This window comes from Leuresthes tenuis, unplaced genomic scaffold (genome assembly GCF_036924035.1).
Source record: "Leuresthes tenuis unplaced genomic scaffold, fLeuTen1.0.hap1 SCAF_4, whole genome shotgun sequence".
Lineage (NCBI taxonomy): Eukaryota > Metazoa > Chordata > Actinopteri > Atheriniformes > Atherinopsidae > Leuresthes > Leuresthes tenuis.
The window spans coordinates 33,969,944-33,992,351 of NW_027325358.1; the positions used below are offsets into that span (position 1 = coordinate 33,969,944).

Sequence of the window (22,408 nt, forward strand, 5' to 3'; positions counted from 1 at the left end):
GTAGCCCTCTCAGGATCTTCAAAAGATGCTTTTTGAACTGGGGATTTTTTGATACTGTGGAGACTCGGGATCTTCAAAAGATGCTTTTTGAACTGGGGATTTTTGGTACTATGGGGGCTGTCTCTCTGAGTCCTGATCTGACTTAGGGACAGCGTCTGGCTGAGGAGCAACATGTCTGCTTAATGTAGCTATTTGTGGTTCTGGATGTGAAGTGGTTGGACATTTGTGAGGTGTTATGTGATCTTTCATTTCAAAATATCCTTATATGTTTACTACTCCTGACAGTGTTGGATATATTCCTGCTTGATAATGCTTGGATAATGCTGCTTGATAAAGGATTGTTGGTTAAACTTATCCATTTCTACCAGTTCCCTCTTCAGTGCTGCTACAACCTCCTTCAAATTCCTTCTGTAGCGAAGACCTTCAATTTCAAACAAGCTTAAAACTTTGAATTCAAGCTCTCTCTTTCATTGTCTCTTTTTGCTTTTATCTTTTGGTTTGTGATCTATGATTCTTAATACAATACTCTCACAAGCAGCTACATTGAAAGTGCCATCGTTTGGCCAAGGTGAGGACAGATTTTTTTGTTCGTTTTTTTTTCTCCCATTTTTGCGATATTTTTTGAATATCTTTGGAAAGTTCTGGATTCTTGACACTTATGATTAATATTGGTGTTGCATCCATTATTTCACCTGGTTACTTCCTTCCCCTTTTCTTTTTTTCCTTTTCCTTTAAAGCAACTCTTGGATGTCTAAGTTTAAGCTAAGCTAAAGCTCAAACTGATGCTAGTTTAATGCTAGGCTCAGTTTAATTAGATGCTGCCAATTATGCTAATGAATAGGCTAAGCTATTGTTGGTGTTAATGTTAATGTTAACCTTAATGGCTAATAGAAGGTGTATGCTCTAGGTTGAGTTAAAACTAATGCTAATTCAATGCTAAGCCAATTTAGCTTGTTGCTATTGTGATTTCTAGTTTGGAGTTAGGTTAATGTTAGCTTTATTGTTATTGCTAATAAATGCTAACTTTACTGCTAATTTAGAGCTAGGTTAATGCTCAACCTATTTTTATGTGACTCAAGCTAAGGGCGTTGCCCTAACTTTTGCCCTACCCAGATGCTTCTAATCGGAACTCTACACAATAACCTTTCACTAATCCAAACGAGACAACAATGCACGTCACAGCTCTGTAAATTCTAATCCAATGAAATATGAACACACCTCTAAGCCTTCCTCCCAGGATTTTAGTAACTCCCCCCAATCTGTAATCTAATAATCAAAAGAAAACAATTGAACCGCACCCTATTCTTCAACTCAAAATGGCGTTTGTGATACTCTTGTAACAAATTAAGAAGGGCCCAAACTACAAACTCACAAGCAGGAAACAGGGAGAAATACAGCTTAATTATTGCACTCTAGAAACTGAAATACTACGACCATATGATAAAAGAAAGTGTCATTTTAACAAGAACATACAGCTGTAATATTCACAGAATAAAAATGTCAAAGCTTTCAAGGACATCTATGCAATGTAACTCAAACTAGCAACCTGAACTAAAAACAAAATATAGACACACAATTGAATTTACTACAAAAAAAAAAAAATACAATGATAATAGAACTCAACAGATGTTCAAAGAAATCCGGCAAGCAATATGCAACATCTAAAACTCACATATCATTACTGTAACCACACCCTATTCCAACAACTTAGCTCCACAGCTGTTATTCCAGTTGTTCACTTACAGAATCCTTCTTTAACTTCTGAACTTCAGCAGTCTGTCACTTTAAGAACAGCCTCAACTTTACTCTCTCACACATCTCAAACCCACTCATCAGACTGAAAGAAACAACTTATGCTTACCTTTCTTTTACTTACACAAACCTTCTTTCACTTCTGCCCTGTCTCTGCAAACTCTTTTCTCTCCTCTCGCACACAATACCCCAAACACACATAACAGCCTAAACAACTTCTCACTCTGACTTTTATTCAGTTACAACAGCTTTACTCTCTCAACATTCCCTTCTCTTTCATTCAATTTAAGACTATATATGTAGAAGTTGGCTGTGTGTGTGTGTGTATGTAAATTTGGCTGGAATTACAAAATGTATGTGTGTTTTAATCATGTAATAGATATTAAAAATGAAAAAAGTTGTTGATGGGATGAGTTGGAACCTTGATTTCTCACACAAAAGACCATTTTCAGATTCACATAAAACACCAGGATTTCACACACAGCAACACAAATGAGCACAAACAAACTGGTTTACACACACACCAACTCAGTCAGTTTGTCAGATTTAAAATATTTCTTTTTATAAGCCTTGTGGCCAATTCATGATCAAATTTGAATTTTCTTCTCAAAATGTTTTCTATACTGAGGTCAAAGATAACTCCAAAGAGTTTTAAAGAGATATTAAATTATATAAACACATATAATAAAACATGCCCCTATAGAACTGGAATAAATTTTTCAGTTTTCTTGCGATAATTGTTGATTCCACCTTCAAACTTTTTCTGTTCTCGAGTCAATCAATCATCAGTACCCATCTGCTCCTTGACTAGTGAAAATAATTTCCACACATAATTAATAACTAATGTGTGCCTTGATCCACGGGTTATCGCCCTTCTATTCACTAAAGGTTGGCCCTTGGCACCAAGACATCACCATGAGCGGATGCTTTACGTCAAAGACTACACCCTGCCCGCTCTAAAAGCGTATCCACAATTCCAGTTTAAACTCATCGACTTATTCCCGGCCGGGGCTGAGCGACTCGTCCTTCACAATTACAGTGCACTCCCAATTCGCCCAATTATTGTCCCAATTCAAACAGTCAGCACTTCTATCCTTTGAATGGTGTTATCCTTTGAATGGTGTTTTGGTGTTTTCCCCCCCTCTTTTCCCTCTTTTCTGTCTTCTCAAACCCCAGCTGGTTGAGGCGGATGGCCACCCTTCCTGAGTCTGGTTCTGCCAGAGGTTTCTTCCTGTTAAAAGGGAGTCGTTCCTTTCCACAGTCGCCACAGGCATGCTCAGGACGGGAGATTGAAGAGAATGAATTGGATTATGATTACAATGAATTGAATTCCAATTGGCTTGAATTGGACTATAATATTTAAGTGCCTTGAGATGACAATTGTTGTAATCTGGCGCTATATAAATAAAATTGAATTGAATTGAATTCTATGCTCAACACTTTTCTGTAAACAATTTCAGCAGCCCCCCTGCGCAGAGGAAACATAAGAGACTTATATGGAACGTGTCCTTCACCATCTCCTGTGTTCTTAAATTTGGGGAACAGAGGGCTGTCACACTGTACACCAACCAGAAAACATCTGCCGGTTTAATGGTTAGGAAAAAGATATCCTACCTGCCAGCTTTGACGAATGATCTTGGCTGCCAGGGCACAGAGGACTTGCTCAGCGGGGCTCCAAATGCCAAATTCACGAAGTCGGGGGTCACCATTATGTTGTGGAGAAAAGTGTGGTCGGACTCGTTGTGGTCAGCCTCTTATGGGGAATTTATTGAACAGTCACAGAGACATGTTCATTTCAGCATACACAGAAATTCCCAATGTTTGTGACAACTCTTTATGCCATTCTATATCATTCAGTGTGTACGTGGCCCAAACCCAATCTCTATTTGGCACCTGCTGTCTGAGGATGGTACTGCATCTTCGTCATTATCTGAACAGGGTTCATTCTGACCTCAACAACATGTTATTCAAGCAGTGTCAAGACATATGTGGATCGAGCAGCGTCAAGGCACAAATGTGGAGCAGTGTCAAGGCTCTGCTCTCCCACAATGGATGGACACTCAAGGCCAACCCAAAGTCATGTTACATAGCAAAACCAAATTCTTCCCACACCTAAAATTTTGCTTCTGCAACTGCACAAGCCACATTCTATTTTGCCTGTTGGTACCTGTCAGCTGCCTACAGGGTTCCACAAGCTAACTGAGCTCTTTAGGAATCCCTCTTCAGTCTGACTGCTCCCTTCACCTCTGTCCGCAACTGGATTTGGTGGTAGACAACACAAGATCATGTTGTGTTGACAATACAACAAGAACTGATGATTTGATTTCAAAATCAATCATTGATCGCAATCTCAGGTGTCTGAGTGTCAGCAACACTTATCCCTAAGATCAAGCATGGTGTTTATTATTGACAAACTATGTCTAGCGCTGAAGTCCAACAACAAATTACGCCTCAGGTGATGTCGCTCAGGTTTAAACTTTTTAGGTCTCAGGAAGCTAAAGAGACTGAGACTTACTTTGTCTCCTCCCCTCAGTCTGTCTGTTTCCAGCAATTAGATTAAGAAGCAGCTCGAGAGGCTGAACCAGAACAAGGTTGTAGGTCCAGAAGATGTCAGCCCTGTCCTCTGTGATTACAATCTAGTTGCCCAAACGTCCCACATCAATGTAAATCCTGGATAGAATGTTACTGGCCCACCTCTGTAAGCAACACCTCTCAGGGTTGGGTTGGAGTTGGAGTTGAAGATGTCATAATCTACCAACTTCAGCGAGTCCACTCTCATTTGGATAAAGCAAGCAATACAGTAAGGATCTCGTTCTTTGATTTATCTATGGTTTTATCATGAAAATGTAGGTTGATGTCTCCAAAGCTACCACAGAATGACCACCCCACAAGCAAACCACAAGTTCTTCAACTGAGAAGATGTGTGACTTACAAAGATGGTCAGGAAAATTGGAGCACCACAGGGGACTGTACTCTCACTGTATCTTTCAACACTGAATACCTCAGACTTCTAGTACAACACAAAGTCCTGTTATCTCCAGAAATACTAATATGAGTCAGTGCTCAGCAAGAGAAAGGGAACTGGTTAACCAATTTGTAGCATGGTATGGGAACAAACATCTTGAAAATGAACAAAATTAAGAGATTATTGTGGCTTTTGGGAGGGCTAAGAATAAGCCAAACAATATTTCCAGCCATGGAGAAGAGGTGGAGGTGGTGGTGGACTACAGATAGTTTAGCTGAACTAGGGACAAGACCAGAAATGCAACACTGAGAATGTCTATAGGTAGTGACAGTGTAGACTTTCCCTCTTGAAGAAAACTATGTACTTCAGTGCGTGCAATAAGATCTCTTCAAGTCTGTGGTAGAGATTGCACTTGCCTTAAAAACTTCTGTTGGCACAGCAGCAACAGAGCCAGTGACTGAAAAAACTGAACAAAGAAAGCTGGCTCTGAGCTGAGAACTGCTCTGGAGTTCCAGGAACTTATTGTGCAAAAAAGAGTACTGTACAAGTTGCTGAACATAATAAACAACACTACTCACTCTCTACACGACACAGTGATGAAACAATAGAAGTATTCGTATGAGGCTTTTTCAGCTCTACTGCAACAAAGAATCATACAGGAGGTCCTGCTTGCAGCAATGGTCATAGTGCTTATGGAAACAAATTTTCAATGAATTGTTAATCATTGTTAATTGTTAACCCATTCTACCGAGAATGGATTTTATTCCATTTGCTGTTATCCACGGCCAACTTCAAATTAGTGAGACTATGGTAAAGCATTACATTGTTTTTATGTTGTATTGTGCTGTTAGGTTATCGTTCAACATAATATTTTCTGTTTGAAATTAATAAGACGAATTCCTCTTTTGACAATTTTCTTTTAGTAATAATTCATTAAAAGCCTTCCACTCTTTACATCCATTTAATTATTTTCACTCTATGCTAAACTAGTCACTAATACGTGTCATATTTTTGTGTAAAGGTGACTGCACAGGTACTGTATCTGTTGGGTGTGTCGCGGGTGATGCCGAGTGCTACATCCTGTTCTGTGACTTTTTTGACCGGGTCATTGAAGCCTATCATGAACACAAGGTCTCCAACCAAACCCCAGAGAGCGACTTCAACTACGACAACTTAAAGGTGCTCACAAAACTGAATGTATACTAATACTATTCAATGCAACTTAAATAATCTTGCGTGTGGGTGTGTGTGCGTGTTTGTAAAGGGGGGTGATGACTTCGACACATCATATGCTATACGTTGTGAGGTCAGTGTTGTCCGAGGTATTGAGGACTTCTGCTTTCCAACACACTGCAGCCGAGGAGAGCGCAGACAGCTCCTCTTGCTGGCCAGGAGAGGTACTGTATGTCTGCATTTCAGCACTAGCACATATAATGTAGACTGGCACAATATCACCAGCAGTCTAGACACTGGTTCAGGGTGGATTGTGGTCCAGTATCTGAGATGGAATTTACATCACGTGTTTTCCACATTAGGATGAGTTAACCGACTACTGTGGCAACTTGACACACAGTTATCAACATTTCTTATACAAGGTCACACGAAAGGGAGTCATTGGAAGGTGTTTAGAAAAGGCCAGACACATTTCCCAAAAATTATGCTTAGCAGTAGCAGGCCGTTGGTGTTGGATGGTGGGAAACTGACTGAGGGTGAGCATGGCCTATTATGCTTTTTATTGAACTCTGGGTTGGTGCCATTCAACTTGCAGATATATGAGCAGGTCAGACTCATGGCCTATTATGCTCTTTACTGAACTCTATGTGAGCTCTGGGTTGGTGCCATTCAACTTGCAGGAACTCAGGAACTTCCTTGACCTTAAGAGGCTTTCCAATTTTTTTTCTTAGAAAAACTTAGGTCCCATAATAGGTTGTAATGTAAATGTAAATAGTTGTGTGTAAATTATTTTTCTGAGTTAGATTGTTTTTAGTTGAGTGGAACTTTAATTTTTCTGATGTTTTGTCAATACATCCATGTATAAAAACCCACTGATGGTCTGCTGCTACATGTCTCAGTTCTGCAGCAGCTGGAAAAGGAGCTACCAGGGTGTCTCTTTTTATTGGATGGGCTGAATCAGGAGCAACAAATGGGGCTGAAGATAAATCCACCATCTTCCTCACAGCTACGCATTGGTGTGGCCCGGGATTGGCCTGACGCAAGGGCAGTCTGGTCAGTCCAGTTTCTTGTATGAATAAAGTAAGGCGTTATTACTTGTATGGTCTGATCCCCACCAGCTACATTGACAAATTGTGAATGAGATAAACAACAAAGCACAAACTGATCATGAGGTGTATAAATGTGAGAAACTATGGATAGAAACACCTCTCAAATTAGAATACAACGTCACCATACATAAAAAGCAAAAACTGGATTCTAGGAGTCACTCGACACAGGAGCAACAACAATATAGTATGCCATCATCAGCCTGGGGTGTTACAGAGGAAATTTGATGTCGTTCTTTCAAGCACCTGTTTAATATGATTCTCTTCTCAAAACCTAATGCCCTATAATTCTTTATGCAGGGTGAGCAAAGATAGCAGTTTAGTGGTCTGGGTCAATATGGAGGACCATCTAAAGCTGGTGTCAACACGAGATGATGCAAATGTGGCTGAAGCTTTTAAATGCATCTGCATCACCCTGCAGAAAGTAAGTTATCACTCTGACTCATGAATCACACCATCATTTTTTTCTCACTTGTAATCAAAATTACCATAATATGTATCATCTGCAAAGGTTTCCAGGTTTGATTGGTCCAATTATCTGCATCTGGGTCTTTTAGTTTTTAATCACAAGCATCTATCATAAGAGCTTAAATAAGGGCAACTGGACTTCTTGGATCTTGAAGATGTTTCACCTCTCATCCAAAAGGCTTCTTCACTTTTACACTAGATGGTAATAAGCAGAGAGGATCATTACAGTCACATGTGTCAGAGAACCCTCTGACTGATGTACGTGCCGCTTGAGTCATCACCTATAAATTGTCTACCTGCCTAAAAGGTCGAGTCTTGGTCACAGCATCCAAGGTGTGAACGGTTGTGAAACGGTCTAGGGAGGTGAGACAATACTGCATTGTAGGTGCTGGGAAGGTGATACCTGAGACCACCCCCTCTGTTCAAAGATGGTTTTTCCAGTTTAACATAGATGACTTCCTTGTTTCCTCTCTCAAACCATCCGTGTGATCTCTCCAGAATGATTTACATTACATTACTGTTCTCGAAAGAGTGTCCCTTTTCCTCTCGATGTAGGTGAACTGCTGAAGTTGGAAGGTGAAATGCTGAGAACTGGCTCTCCTATGTTGTGCCATGCGTTTGTGGAGCTGTTTGAGTCTTTCCTATATAGAGGTCCGCACACTCTGCACTGCCCTGCATTGTGTGTGTTTGCGTTTTGGTGTTTTGTCCTTAGGGTGAACCATTCTCTATCTGAGAGTGTCCATGGGTTTGAAGTTTCTCTGAGACTCCTGCCACATCTGGAATTACAGTATGTTTGCGCCTGGTCTTTTTAGCTTCTCTAACAGTGTGATTTGGTCCACTTGTCTTTGCTGATTTGACAAAGGCCCAGTTTGGATATCCACAGGTTTGAAAAGCTTTCTTGGAGTGCTGATGTTCCTTTTGTTTTCCCTCAGCATTAGTAGGTACACTCTTAGCCTGGTGATGTAGAGTTCTGATGACATATTTTTTTGCTCTAATGGATGATGTGGGTCGAAAAGAAGGTACTGGTCTGTATGTGTGGGTTTCCTGTAAACCTAAGTGTGAAGACTTCCGTCCTCTTCAATGTACACAGTACAGTCAAAGTTGTGGTCTTTTGCATCCTCCCTCGTGAACTTGATGTTGCTGTCCACTAGTTGATGTGCTTCGTGAAAGCGTTTTTGATCTTTACACAGGTGTCATCCACATATCTGAACCAGTGACTTGGTGTTTTTCCTTTGTATAAGCTTAGTGCTTTGCATGGGCATCTATTGTCCCATATATTCCAAGTATACATATTTAAGTTATATTGATATCTCTCAAAAAAGGAATGCTTAAATGTGACAAGACTGAAAGTTTTTCATGGATATGTCACGGTCCGGCAGGACACAGGACACAGATGCAGGGTTTTCAAAGTAAGACTGTTTATTCACAATAAACAATTAATTGATCTCCAGAACAGAGCAAAGCAAGAGCCTATGAACACCTAATACACTTTCCTCAATATCTATGTTTGAGGCTAGTGTAGCTATAAAAATGATCAAAACCAAAACCCACTCCACTCCAGGAGGAAAACAGAAAAGGCTGTGAACGATAACAAATAAACTTTACACGCTCTCCTAGTGAGGCGGATTAAACAAAGATGCTCTCACGCTTTATGGAGGCACAATATGATTAAACACAAAACTCTCCACAAAGAGAGGCACTATGAAACTTAACAATAAATTCTAGACTCTCCTAAAACTAGAAAATCAAAACACAAATCTGTCCTCTAACGGAGGTTCTATGAAACATTAACAAGAAATCAAAAATCCACTCCTTAATGGAGGAAACAAAACAGGCTATGAACTTAACGAGGTCTAAACTATGACTATTATTCAAAAATTACAAAACAAAGATTGCTCTGTAGGAGGAACGCTTGACTACAGGCTCGAGGATTCAAAGCTATGTTTTTTTTCAAGGCGCTAGAGTGAAGAACACGGAATGGTTGCGACACACAGGCACAAGACAAGGGAGATACAGACTATTTGAATACACAAGGAGCCATGGGGAACAGGTGGAAACACTTTGGAATCAGGGAAGACAATCAGACACTTGACACAAGAGGAAGGGCAAGATACCTGAAACGAGTGGGAAGTTAATATTTCAAAATAAAACAGGAAATGATGAGACAAGACATGGTTCAAAACATAAAAGGTGACAGGATAAGCCTTTAAATATCTGAAATATAAGTAAGAAATAATAACTAAATGGTTTAATAATAACTAAATGGTTTAACAAAACAGTAGTAGTACGCAGCAAAACGGTAGGTGATCGGAAACCTGTAGCAGTAGTGAGTCCTCAAAGATTGAGGGTTTGCCACGGACACAACCTTCAGACTTTGGAAAAGTTGATTACAACTTTTGCATTCACTCTTAGGCTCCCCCTTAAGAATCCATAGGATTTGTGTTGCTATGTTAACAAGCCTCATTGGCTTAATGGTTGAGCAAATTCAACGTTAAATTTCTCAAAAAACGTAATAGCCAGCATAATGAGACTGAAATATATTGTAGTACAACGCATCCTGGGTCGGGGAACATTTTAATTATTTTTCTACAATGGCCTTTCGGGCCGTTTAGCACAATTGCAATATGGTCATGCCATTTCTTGACATCTTTTTTTATATATCAGAGCGGGGCCATGCTATACACCCACTTTTTACAACTTTAGCTTGTCAGCAAAATGCTAGCTAAAAGACCTGAATTCTTCATGTGACATGTTTTTTTTCAAATTTTTTTGGACATTTTTTTTTTTTCGTAATTTTGTTTCAGGGAAGTTCTAGGCATGCATCCCCAGCTCAGCAAGGGGTGTTTACTTTTTTTATCTAGTGAAAGGCTGAATTACAAAAATGCCCGAAACAAAATCAAAATATTGGCCCAACAAACAGGTTTTTTCAAATTTCTTCGGATGTTATTTTTTTTCACGATTTTTTTTCAGGAAGCTTCTAGGTATGCGCCCCCTGCTCCGCGGGGTGTGTTTATTTTTTTAACCTAGTTATAGTCGATGGTGCAAAGGTAGGTAGCTTCCCTTTAAAATTTATTTTTGTTTTGTTTAATTATTTTGGACTTGGTTCACTCCGAAGAGCAGCTTCATTTTCAGTTTTGTGTAATGTTTGTGTGCTAAGCAGCAATAAACTGCTTGTTATTTTGACTATACGTGTGTGTGGACTCCTATTTATGTTAGGCAAAAAATTTACATAAGACATAAGAATTGGGATTTTTCTGTGAGTATGTGTGTATGTAAATGTGTGTATGTATACACAAATACACACACACACAGTGTATGTGTATACCAGAAGAATACATATATAAATATATATAATTGCACAGTCTAAGTATATAAGACAACTGAAAATTAGCTTAAAGAAATGGCGTCTATCTATCCCTCTGGTTGATTTGATTTTGTTTTGTTTTTAAATGTGTAATAAAGGGCATTTTTAAATTTAAAAATCGATAGATAGATCGTGAAAGTCAAATGCAATGTAATTTGTCCGAGTGGCGTTGCTGTAGATAGCGTATTGTGTGATGTAAAAGGACCCCGAGCCCAGAGCTTGGTATTACTTTATAGCTCTGCCCAAGCTGGTACCTACACCGGTTCGCGAGACTTCAAAACTTCACCACATAAGTCATCGATACGCGCTTCATAAAAATCCATCCTAAATTGCTCAAGACATGCTTCGAAGCCTCAACACGAATGGACACATCTCTAATTATAGGACTGTTTAGGTGAGTTTGTCTGCTGAACCTGCTTGTGTGTCTTGTCTTGCCTCCATCTCTGGCACCCTCTATACTTTCATTACCCCCTACCCGAGCCAGCGTTTGAATCCCAGTCCCACTTATATTTACCTCTTCTATTTCTACCCCCTATCCAAATCAGAGTTTGTATCCCCATCCTGCTATGACTGGTGTGCAGTTGGTGAGAGGCTGGGGTAGCTTGTGGTTGTGGAAGAAAAGATGGCTGTTGTGGTGTGAGGAGCAGTGATGGCTGGCATTAGGGGAGTGACTCTGGGATGCCAGTGATCACTGTCTAGCCTCCTGGAGATGTCATGGGCCCAACTAGACAAAACACTGATGAAAGGAGGTTCCCATCTGATGACCACATGACATCTTGGTCAGCACTGCTCACTGGTCTATATAGGGCTTATAGGGAATTATTCACACAATTATTCACAGCCTGGTCCATTTTTCTTGTGCTTAGTTTGAATTCAAATTCATGGCTTAGCTCTCCAACCTTTGCAAAACCTTATGAGGATTAATTTGGTAGTATCAAAACTATGCAGGGGGGGGGGGGGGGGGGGGGGGGCACTGAGGATGTGGAAACAGTGTTTGTCAGTGTGCTAGGTAGTTGAGAAAAAAAAGTTCCAGTAGACACCCAGGTTTGACTTTCGATCCTTGGAATCCTCAAGATCCTGACTCTTTGCTTCTTGCATTTGTCCAGCTGGAGGAGTACTATAAAGAGCTCAGGCACCCATTCATCTGGCAGCAGCAACTTGGATGGGTAACAAGTTCCCCTGCTGATGTGGGAACGGGTCTTAGGATCAACGTCTCCATTAAACTGCAACTCCTTCCTCAACACAAACGTCTCCCAGATATCCTAAAGAGACTGAGGATTCGTATGGACAAAACAGGTAATAGGGAAAACTGATATCGGATGCCATTTGAACTGCTAGTATATACTCCACTTTATGTGACAAAGATGTAGCACCTACATTTTTTTTAGGAAGTGTGTTTTCTCTTGTGTTTTGGCATTGTCATCACCATGAACCTACAATAATGAAGACCAGCATAATGACAAGTGATGTGCAATAGTTATAAGTGATATAATATAAGAGATCTGGCGATGAGTGAAGGCAGGACCAGGGTATATAAGCAGCAAGGGCTGATGAACATATGAAGATCAGCTGCACCAGAGGAACTTATGGGAGAACCACACTCATACACACTCCAGGGGGAGACAAGACAAACACACACAAGGGAAGGGGGAATGGAAACAAAAGGAGAAAAATCAGCCAGAATCCAGTGATTCATGACACATGGCTTTCATACAGGGCTTAGTTTGTGATGATCTACGTGCTAAAAATGCAGTAAAATGGCCTGTATGCATATATCTATAATTTTTAATCAAAAGCTGTGACTATTATGGTATTATATAAGCATATATAAATATATGGGGGTGGCTGTGGCTCAGAGTGGGTCGGAGATTGGAGATACTGACAGTTAGAGGGGTGTCAATCCACCTCCTTGCCATGGCTCTTGACCAAGGCACCATACTCCCATGCTCCCCAGGCGCTGTGAATGACTGCCCACCGCTCCAGTGTATGGCATCTGTCTCTATGAGTGTGTGACCCTGTGCATGCATTATCGCTGCATTCACATAAATTGTGATTTCATGAGGATGGAATTATATATTTAATTGATTTCAGAATCAGAAAAAAACTTTATTTATCCAAGAGGGGCAATAGGAGGGCAAAGATGCATACATTTCAGAGCATGTTTAATGGTGGTGGTTAGCACCCTCGCCTCACAGCAAGAAGGTTCCAGGTTCAACTTCCGGCTGGGGCCTTTCTGTGTAGAGTTTGCATGTTCTCCCTGTGCATGTGTGGGTTCTCTCCAGGTACTCTGGCTTCCTCCCTCCGTCCAAAAACATGCATGGTAGGTTAATTGATAACTCTAAATTATCCTTATGAGTGAGTGTGAGCGTGTGTGGTTGTTTGTCTTGTTCGTCTCTGTGTGGCCCTGTGATGAACTGGTGACCTGTCCAGGGTGTATCCCGCCTCTCGCCCGATGACTGCTGGGATTGGCTCCAGACCCCCCGCGACCCGACCAACAGATTAAGCAGCTATAGAAAATGGATGGACGGATGCACAAAAATGCGCAATATTGGTAGGATGAGCAGCTGTATGGTAATTGCATATGATATAATGATACTGCACATTGTTGTAATATTGCACATCACTCATCACACAATAAATCATTGTGACCCCTTTGAGTTCAGGAGGAGAATGGAACTGGGAACAAAGGTCTCTCTACTTCCCTGGGTCTTACTGGACAGCGAAACCTGCAACCAGATGGCAGTTGCTCAAATGCTGGGAAAAGCGCGTGTGTTGAATCACTGAGAATACAACGGATCCAGGCCATTTACCTGCTGCTCGTACACAATGCTCAGGTGGCGGGCAGGAAGACCAATAATCTTAGAACACACCTTGACGATGTTGTGCAGGTGGTTAATTTCCTGTAGGGTGATGGAGTGATACCAGCAGCATAAAGAGAAAGCTAAAACACTTTCTATGAATGTGTAGTAAAATGTCAGCAAGATGTTCTTACTGACAGAAAAGGAGTTCAGTTTCCCGAGTAGGTACATCCTCTGGTGGCACTTCCTCAAGATCCCCTCTGTGTTGGAGGACAACCTCAGTTGGCAGTCGAGGATGGTGCCCAGGTATTTGTATTCCTCTACTGTCTCGACTGGAGAACCATGGATCACAGTGGTGACAACCGCCACCAGTTCTCTTTGGCTGCTGGAGAAGGTGACCACCATCTCCTTGGTTTTGCTGACATTTAGCTCCAAGCAGGAAGAGTCACATCACTCTACAAACTGCTGCAGAGCAGGTCCATGGTGCAGACAGGGACAGAAGGGACAGGAAAACTGTGTCGTCAGCAAACTTTACCAGGTGACATCTGGGGTGAGATGATCTGCACTCGTCAGTGTACAGAATGAAGAGCAGCAGAGAAAGCACATAGCCTTGTGGGGAGCCCGTGTGAGTGGTGAGAAGATCGGAGAGGTTGTTGTTAATCCGGACTTGCTGGGTTCTGTTGGTGAAAAAGTCAAGGATCCAGAGTATGAGCTGCCTGCTTAGGCTAAAGTTCTGGTGGAGTCTCTCAGCTAAGGTGTGGAGTTTCAAAGTGTTAAAGGATGAGTAGAGGTCTGCAAACAGGAGCCTGGCAGAGGTGTTGGGAAGCTCCAGGTGTCTGTGGCTGGTGTCGATGATGAAAGCTTTTGGCATCGTCAACACCTTTGTGACTTTGGTATGGAAATTGAAGTCCAGTTGTGAATTGGTCTGAGTGAGAATGTGTTGCTTGATGAGCCTCTCCATGAGCCTCTCCATGGCCTTCATGACCTGAGAGGAGAGTGCCACAGGTTGGAGGTCATTCAGGGTCATCCTCGCTCCTCTTGGGAATAGGAACAATAGTAGAGTGTTTCCAACACCTGGGGACAATTCCAGTGCTGATGGAGGTCTGAAACAGTTTCTGGAAAACACTCCCTAACTGGTCAGCACAGTGTCTGAGGACCTGGCCACTGATGTTATCAGCACCAGGTGCGCTGTTGACCTTCGACCTCTTGAGGGACATTACCACATTCACGGTGAGGAAGAAGATGGGCGGGTCACTGGATTTGAGGTTTGACCTGATGTTAGCTAGCTGAGTGGAGTTGTTGGTCTCAAATCTGGAGAAGAAGAAATTAAGGTCGTTAGGGAGAGAGGCTGAGGTACTGCCAGGGATGTTTACGTTAACAGCTGCCATTCTCTTAAAGCCCTGCCAAGCTGAGCAGAGGTTTCCCTGAGAAAACCTTTCCTCCACTTTGTTCTTGTAGTTTAGCTTGGCAATCTTAATGGCCCTCTTAACCTCTTTATTGATCTCCTTTTTCTCCATCTCCCATAGAAGAAGATCCATTTATTTTTGTTGATGATGGTTTTAAGCTCCATGGTGACCCAGGGTTTTTTGTTAGGGAAGATGATGACAGTCTCGGAGGGTATGATGTTTTCCTCACAGAAGTTGATGTATGCTGAGACAACCTCAACTTGTTCATTTAGGTCATCGGAAGAGGAGCGGAGGTTACTCCATTTGGTGGACTCGAAGCATCCCTGGAGAAGGGCTTTGCTCTCACTGGTCCACTGCCTGATGGTCTTAGTCACCTTCTTGATTTTAGGTGAGAGCAAGCAGAATGATAAGGTGATAAGCTGAGCCTAAAGCCTAGTTTATGCTTTTGCGTGATGTCGATGGTGTAGGACATGATGCCGTCATTGAAAAGTTCTGTGTCGAGGGAACGCGTTGCTCTGCAATTCACCATACCGCTAGGGGTGTGTGGCTGTGTGTTTGTGTGGTTTCAGGGGTTATAGCTGAATCCTTGCTTTTTCTTCCGGTCAAAGTTAACAACAGTAAACAATGGCAACCAAGGTGGAGCAGCTGTATTTGCAGTTGGAGCTCATCAGTATTGAAGAACAAATGCTTATATTGCAAATGTTGAAGTGCAGGCGACAGAGAAGACGTTTGCGGAGGTAGTCTGTACGACCACTAAACCGGTCGAGGCTGGGAACAGGTGAATTTACAACACTGGTTTGGGGACCTGGATGAACAAATGCACTTTATTAAGACTGGAAAAGGCAACTGCCGGAAATTACGTTCTGAGTGGACCAATCACAGCCCTTGCGGTCTGTGTCAACTCAACGCGTAGTTAGGATATTTTGGAGGAGCACGTCAGGCTACGGTGTAAGGGTCCATGGATCTACCGAGTATCTTTCCCTGGCGGGTGGAGCATGTGATGTACTGATCAAAGCCTTTAAGGGATTTTCCAGGATTGCAGTGATTAAAGTCTCTGAATTTGGGGGAGTCTGGGGATAATTGTTCAAATTTGTCCAGGGAGCTCTTGATATGGTCAGTTGCTACAGTGAGGTTTGCCCTGGAGTGTATATAGACAAGGACAAAAAAGAGTTGGGGGAACTCTCTGGGAAGGTAAAAGGGATGAAGGGACAGAGCCAGGAGCTCAATGTCTGGAGTGCTTCTCTCTGACGTGGACAGTGGAACACCAACATGGGTTGATATAGAAACACACACTCTGCCGCCATGTTGTTTACCTGTGAACAACTGTGAACACAGTCACGTCTGATGGGGGTGCTGAATCCATCGATGTGCAGCACTTTGTTGTCATTCCCATGACTAAGCCAGGTCTCTGTAAACACCAGGATATACGCATTTCTATCGTGGTTAAGCTGGTTCACATTGGCCTGTAGTTAGTCTGTTTTTTTCCTAAGTGAGCGGGCCATAGTTGCCAAGTCCACTTATTGTAAACGACTTTGGGCTTTTTTTTTCTCTAAAGTCTGTAAATCTCATCAGTTGTGGGTTTTTGGGCATGTTTTCTAAAGTGTATCCACTTATTTGGAATTGCTTTGCTGCCTCTCTCCCAGCCCTCCAGTCTCCACAACAACGAGACACATGAACGTGACAACCCGATAGTTTGTCCTTTTCCATGAACTGTCCACACCCATTTTCCTTGTAACTGCCCACACCCACACTCTCATACAGATTGTTGTCAATTTGCTTTTATTTATGCCTAATACATATGTACTTTTCTTTTTTATCAAAGTAAAAAATTTAAGTTATTCAAAGTGTTTATGAGGACTGTGTTTACTGTTAATTTTCTGAAAACAAAAAAAGGCCTCTCTTTACATGATGTGGTAGGTCACCTGTTGGGTTGTTTTGGGGTTGTTTTCTTGTAGCTGGTTGCTTGTTTCTATCACGAGATCTGGCAACACTGGAGTGCACATAGGCGAGTATGAGTGCCGGCAGCATCGGCTGTTTACCTGTTTCCCGCTGCAGTCGCGTTCTGATACCTCTCTTCTTTTAGCCCTGTACCTCTGTTTAAATTTGGTCTGATCTGCATTGGGTGAGCGTATCCGAATTTCTTCTGGAAGGTTGTCAGGGGAGAAAGGGCTCAGGCTGAGACACTAAAGCAGCTGCACATGTCATCCTCACTGTGTCATTGTGTGAAGCAGCAATCGCATGAACCAGGGTGTGCAGAGCGGCCAGCGTGTAGATGAATTCAGGAAAGTAGATTTTCCCAGGTTAACAAACAAAACGAAACAAAACACCGAGACGGTAAAAGTTTAAAAAGTAATAAAGTTGCTCAGCGCTCTGACCGGTCGACTACAGGAGCAGTGATACGGATATATTTACTGAACTAAACTAAATTACTTTGATTATTAACTTTCACTGCACTGTATCTCTTATTCTGTTTTTTTCTAGAAAATGTAGTTTTAATGTTTTTTTGCTCCATGTTAAAACTAGGGCTGGGCAAATATTCCATCCATCCATTTTCTATACCCGCCGGTTGGGTCGCGGGGGGCTGGAGCGTATCCAAGCGGTCAGAGGCGGGGTACACCCTGGACAGGTTGCCAGTCCATCACAGAGAAAAATGAGACAAACAACCTTCCATGCTCACACTCACTCGAAAGGACAATTTTAGAGACACCAATTAACCTAGCATGCATGTTTTTGTACAGTGGGAGGAAGCCGTAGTATCCAGAAAGAACCCAGGCAGACACGGCTCCCCGTGAGAACAAGCAAACTCCACATAGAAAGGCCCCAGCCAGGAGTTCAACCTGGAATCCTCTTGCCTGGGCAAATGTTAAATTCTTTAATTGCATTAATCGCATGATTTCCTGTGATTAATCTGGATTAATCGCATTGTTATATGCAAAATCCAATAATGAATTCAAAAGTAGCATATAACGCACCTTTATTGGAACTGTACAGTCATATGATAGTACAACCCCAGCTGGTCAAGGTGGATGGCCACCCTTCCTGAGTCTGGTTCTGCCAGAGGTTTCTTCCTGTTAAAAGGGAGTCGTTCCTTTCCACAGTCGCCACAGGCATGCCCAGGACGGGAGATTGGACTGAAGACAAGTTTCGGTGCAATCTGTTGGTTTCCTTAGCTAGGATATTATTTTTTGAATTGGCTCTATATGAATGAATTGGATTATGATTACAATTAATTGAATTCCAATTGGCTTGAATTGGACTATATTATTCAAGTGCCTTGAGATGACAATTGTTGTAATTAATAAACAGAAAGAAACCTCTGGCAGAACCAGACTCAGGAAGGGTGGCCATCCGCCTCGACCAGCTGAGGTTTGAGAAGACAGAAAAGAGGGAAAAGAGGGGGAAAAACACCATAATGCCATTCAAAGGATATCTGTTGGAACAGGGAAACACAAGTTAATAACCACAATAATGTCACATGTACATAAAATCAATTGAGAAATTAAACAGGGGGAAAAAGAGAGCAAAATGAGGAAAGGTGTGACAGATGAGGTCCCCCAGCAGTCTAAGCCTATAGCAGCTTAACTATGGGATGTTTCAGGATTACCTGAGCCATCCCTAACTATAAGCTTTATCAAAAAGGAAAGTTTTAAGCCTAATCTTAAAAGTGGAAAGGGTGTCTGCTTCCCAGACATTTACTGGCAGCTTATTCCACAAGAGAGGGGCCTGATAACTGAAGGCTCTACCTCCCATTCTACTTTTAGAAACTCTGGGAACAACAAGTAAACCTGCAGTTTGGGAGCGAAGTGCTCTGTTAGGAAAATACCTTACAATGAGATCTTTAAGATATGATGGAGCTCGGTCATTAAGAGCTTTATATGTGAGAAGAAGAATCTTAAATTCTATTCTGAATTTAACAGGGAGCCAAGGAAGAGAAGCTAAAACTGGAGAAACACGATCTCTCCTGTTAGTTCTCATCAGAACTCTGGCTGCAGCATTTTGGATCAGCTGGAGGCTTTTCAGAGAATATGTGGGACAGCCCAATAATAAGGAATTACAGTAGTCCAATCTTGAAGTAACAAATGCATGAACTAGTTTCTCTGCATCACCCTGAGACAGGATGTTCCTGATTTGAGCAATATTACGAAGGTGAAAGAAGGCAGTCCTAGAAACCAGTTTTATATGTGCGTCAAATGATAAATTCTGGTCAAAAATAACTCCAAGGTTCCTCACTGTAGAACTAGAAGCCAAGGAAATACCATCTAGAGTAACTATATAACTAGACAATTACTCCCTGAAGCGCTCAGGTCCAAAGAGAACAACTTCAATTTTATCTGAATTTAAAAGCAGACAGTTCGGAGTCATCCAGGTCTTTATGTCTTTAAGACAGGCTTGTAGGCTGACCAACCTATTGGTTTCATAGATAAGTACAGCTGAGTATCATCAGCATAACAATGGAAATTTATGCCATGCTGTCTGATAATGTTACCTAATGGAAGCATGTATAAAGTAAAAAGAATCGGTCCAAGCACAGAACCCTGAGGAACTCCATGAGTTACTCCAATGTGTGAGGAAGATTCTTCATTTACAAGAACAAACTGGAATCTATCAGATAAATATGACTTAAACCAGCCTAATGCACTTCTTTTAATCCCAATAACATGTTCAAATCTCTGTAACAGAATGCTGTGATCGATCGTATCAAATGCAGCACTGAGATCCAACAGGACAAGCAAGAAACAAGTCCGCTATCAGAGGCTAAGAGGAGATCATTGGTAACTTTCACCAGTGCTGTTTCTGTGCTATGATGCACTCTGAATCCTGACTGAAACGCTTGAAACAGATTATTTCTATGTAAATGATCACAAAGTTGGACTGCAACTATTTTTTCAAGAACTTTAGACAAAAAAGGGAGATTGGATATAGGTCGATAATTAGCCAACACTTCTGAATCAAGTGTAGGTTTTTTAAGTAAAGGTTTAATTACAGCAACCTTAAAAGTCTGAGGTACATATCCTGTCAACAAAAACAGATTGATCAAATCCAATACGGAAGTGTCAATTAAGGGGAAAACCTCCTTGAACAGTCTGGTTGGGATTGGGTCTAACATACAAGTTGATGGTTTAGAAGAGACTATTGCTGTTGCCAGAAAGATCAACTGGGCAGAAGCCATCTAAATACAAATCAGGTTTGAAAGATACTTCTAAAGCTGCTCTACTTGATGATACATTAGTGATAATAGTGGGAAGGATTCCATTAATCTTCTCTCTGATAGAAACAATTTTATTGATGAAGAATCTCATGAAATCATCACTGCTGAGAGTTAAAGGAATACATGGCTCAACAGAGCTCGGACTCTTTGTCAGCCTGGCAACAGTGCTGAAAAGAAACCTGGGATTATTCTTATTCTCTTCTATCAATAATGAATAATAAGCAGTTCTAGCTTTACGAAGTGCTTTCTTATACGTTATTAAACTGTCTTTCCAGACTAATTGAGACTCTTCTAAATTAGAGGAACGCCACTGTCTCTCCAGCTTTCTTGCAGTCTACTTTAACGCACGCAGCTGTGAATTATACCACGGAGCCAACCTCTTCTGACTGATTACCTTCCTTTTCAGAGGGGTAACATTGTCCAGTGTTGTACGTATTGAAACTATAGTGCTGTCAACAAGAGAGTCAAGTTCTACTGGAGTAAAATTTAGGTAGCCGTCCTCTGTCATATAAGCACATGGCAGTGAAGAAAAGGATGATGAAATCATCTCTTTAAATCTGGTTACAGCATTCTCTGACAGACACCTTCTATATGTAGAATTCTTCACAGAAACCGTGTAGTCAAGTAATGTAAATTCAAAAGTTATTAAAAAATGGTCAGACAAGACAGGGTTATGAGGGAACACTGTTAACTGTTCACTCTCAATGCCATAAGTCAGCACAAGGTCAAGGGTATGATTAAGGCAGTGAGTAGGTCTGTGAACACTTTGAGAAAATCCAATAGAGTCTAATATAGAATTAAACTTAATATTTAGGCTGTCATTTTCAACATCTACATGAATATTAAAGTCACCCACTACAATGACTTTATCTGTACTCAGCACTAACTGGGATAAAAACTCTGAGAATTCAGACAGAATAAGGGCCAGGTGGACGATACACAACAACAAACACAAGAGGTTTTTGTGATTTCCACTTTGGGTGGGAAAAACTGAGAATCAGAGATTCAAAAGAGCTAAAACTAATCTTGGGTCTAGGACTGATTAGTAACCCTGATCTGAAGATAGCTGCCACTCCTCCTCCTCTGCCTGTGGTTCGAGGAACGTGAACATTTAAATAGTCAGAGGGAGTTGATTCATTACTGCTAACATGATCCTCCTGCTGCAGCCACGTTTCTGTAAAACAAAATATATCAATATGATGATCACAAATCAAATCATTCCCTAACAGAGACTTCGAAGGGAGAGATCTAATATTCAGCAAACCACATTTAATAGTTTTATGTTTTTGTTCAGTTAAAGTTTTTGTTTTTGTGTTTTTTGATTGAGGGGGGGCAGCATCAGGTGGGAAGCCGCAGAGAAGTGTGTAAGACTACAACTCTGCATCCTGGTCTCAACCCTGGGTTGTCATGTTTTTGGATGACTAATAAATTCGTCCATATTTCTAGAAATGAGAGCCGCTCCTTCCAAAGTGGGATGGATGCCGTCTCTCCTCATCAGACCAGGTTTTCTCCAGAAAGATTTCCAATTATCTATGTAGCCCACGTTGTTTGCTGGACACCATCTAGACAACCAGCGATTGAATGAGGACATGCGGCTAAACATGTCATTACTGGTCAGATTTGGCAGGGGTCCAGAGAAAACTACGGAGTCCGACATTGTTTTGGCAAAATTACACACCGATGCAACATTAATTTTAATGACCTCCGATTGGCGTAACCGGGTGTCATTATCGCTGACGTGAATAACTATTTTACCGTATTTACGCTTATCCTTAGCCAGCAGTTTTAAATAGGATTCTATGTCGCCCGCTCTGGCCCCTGGAATGCATTTGACTATGGTCGCTGGTGGACTAATGTTGCTAATGCCACGTTTCTGACTATAGAGCTGCCAATTACCAGGGTTTTGTCCTCAGCGGGTGTGTCGCTGAGTGGGGAAAATCTATTTGAAACGTGGACAGGTTGATGGTGAACCACAGGCTTGACTTTAGGACTATGACTCCTCTATAAGTCACCCAGCCACACTGCTCGGGGACGACTAACAGAGCTAGCTACGACATCTAAACACAAATGAGAGAAACAACCATCCACAATCACAATCAATGCTAGGGTCAAGAATGACCTGTTTTTGGGTGGTGGTAGGAAGCTGGAGTACGCTAAGAGAACCCAC

At 41.6% G+C, this 22,408-nt stretch overlaps 1 protein-coding gene across 1 annotated transcript in view; it reads left to right on the top strand.

Moving 5' to 3' along the window:
* The window catches only part of LOC140304779 (creatine kinase M-type), a 42,101-nt gene that overhangs the window by 18,384 nt on the left and 1,309 nt on the right, over positions 1–22,408 (top strand). The window contains exons 4-8 of the mRNA XM_072383550.1: positions 5,739–5,896; positions 5,982–6,114; positions 6,790–6,943; positions 7,297–7,420; positions 11,935–12,124. Coding sequence (XP_072239651.1) covers positions 5,739–5,896; positions 5,982–6,114; positions 6,790–6,943; positions 7,297–7,420; positions 11,935–12,124 — 759 coding nt within the window. The remainder of the gene's footprint in view (positions 1–5,738; positions 5,897–5,981; positions 6,115–6,789; positions 6,944–7,296; positions 7,421–11,934; positions 12,125–22,408) is intronic.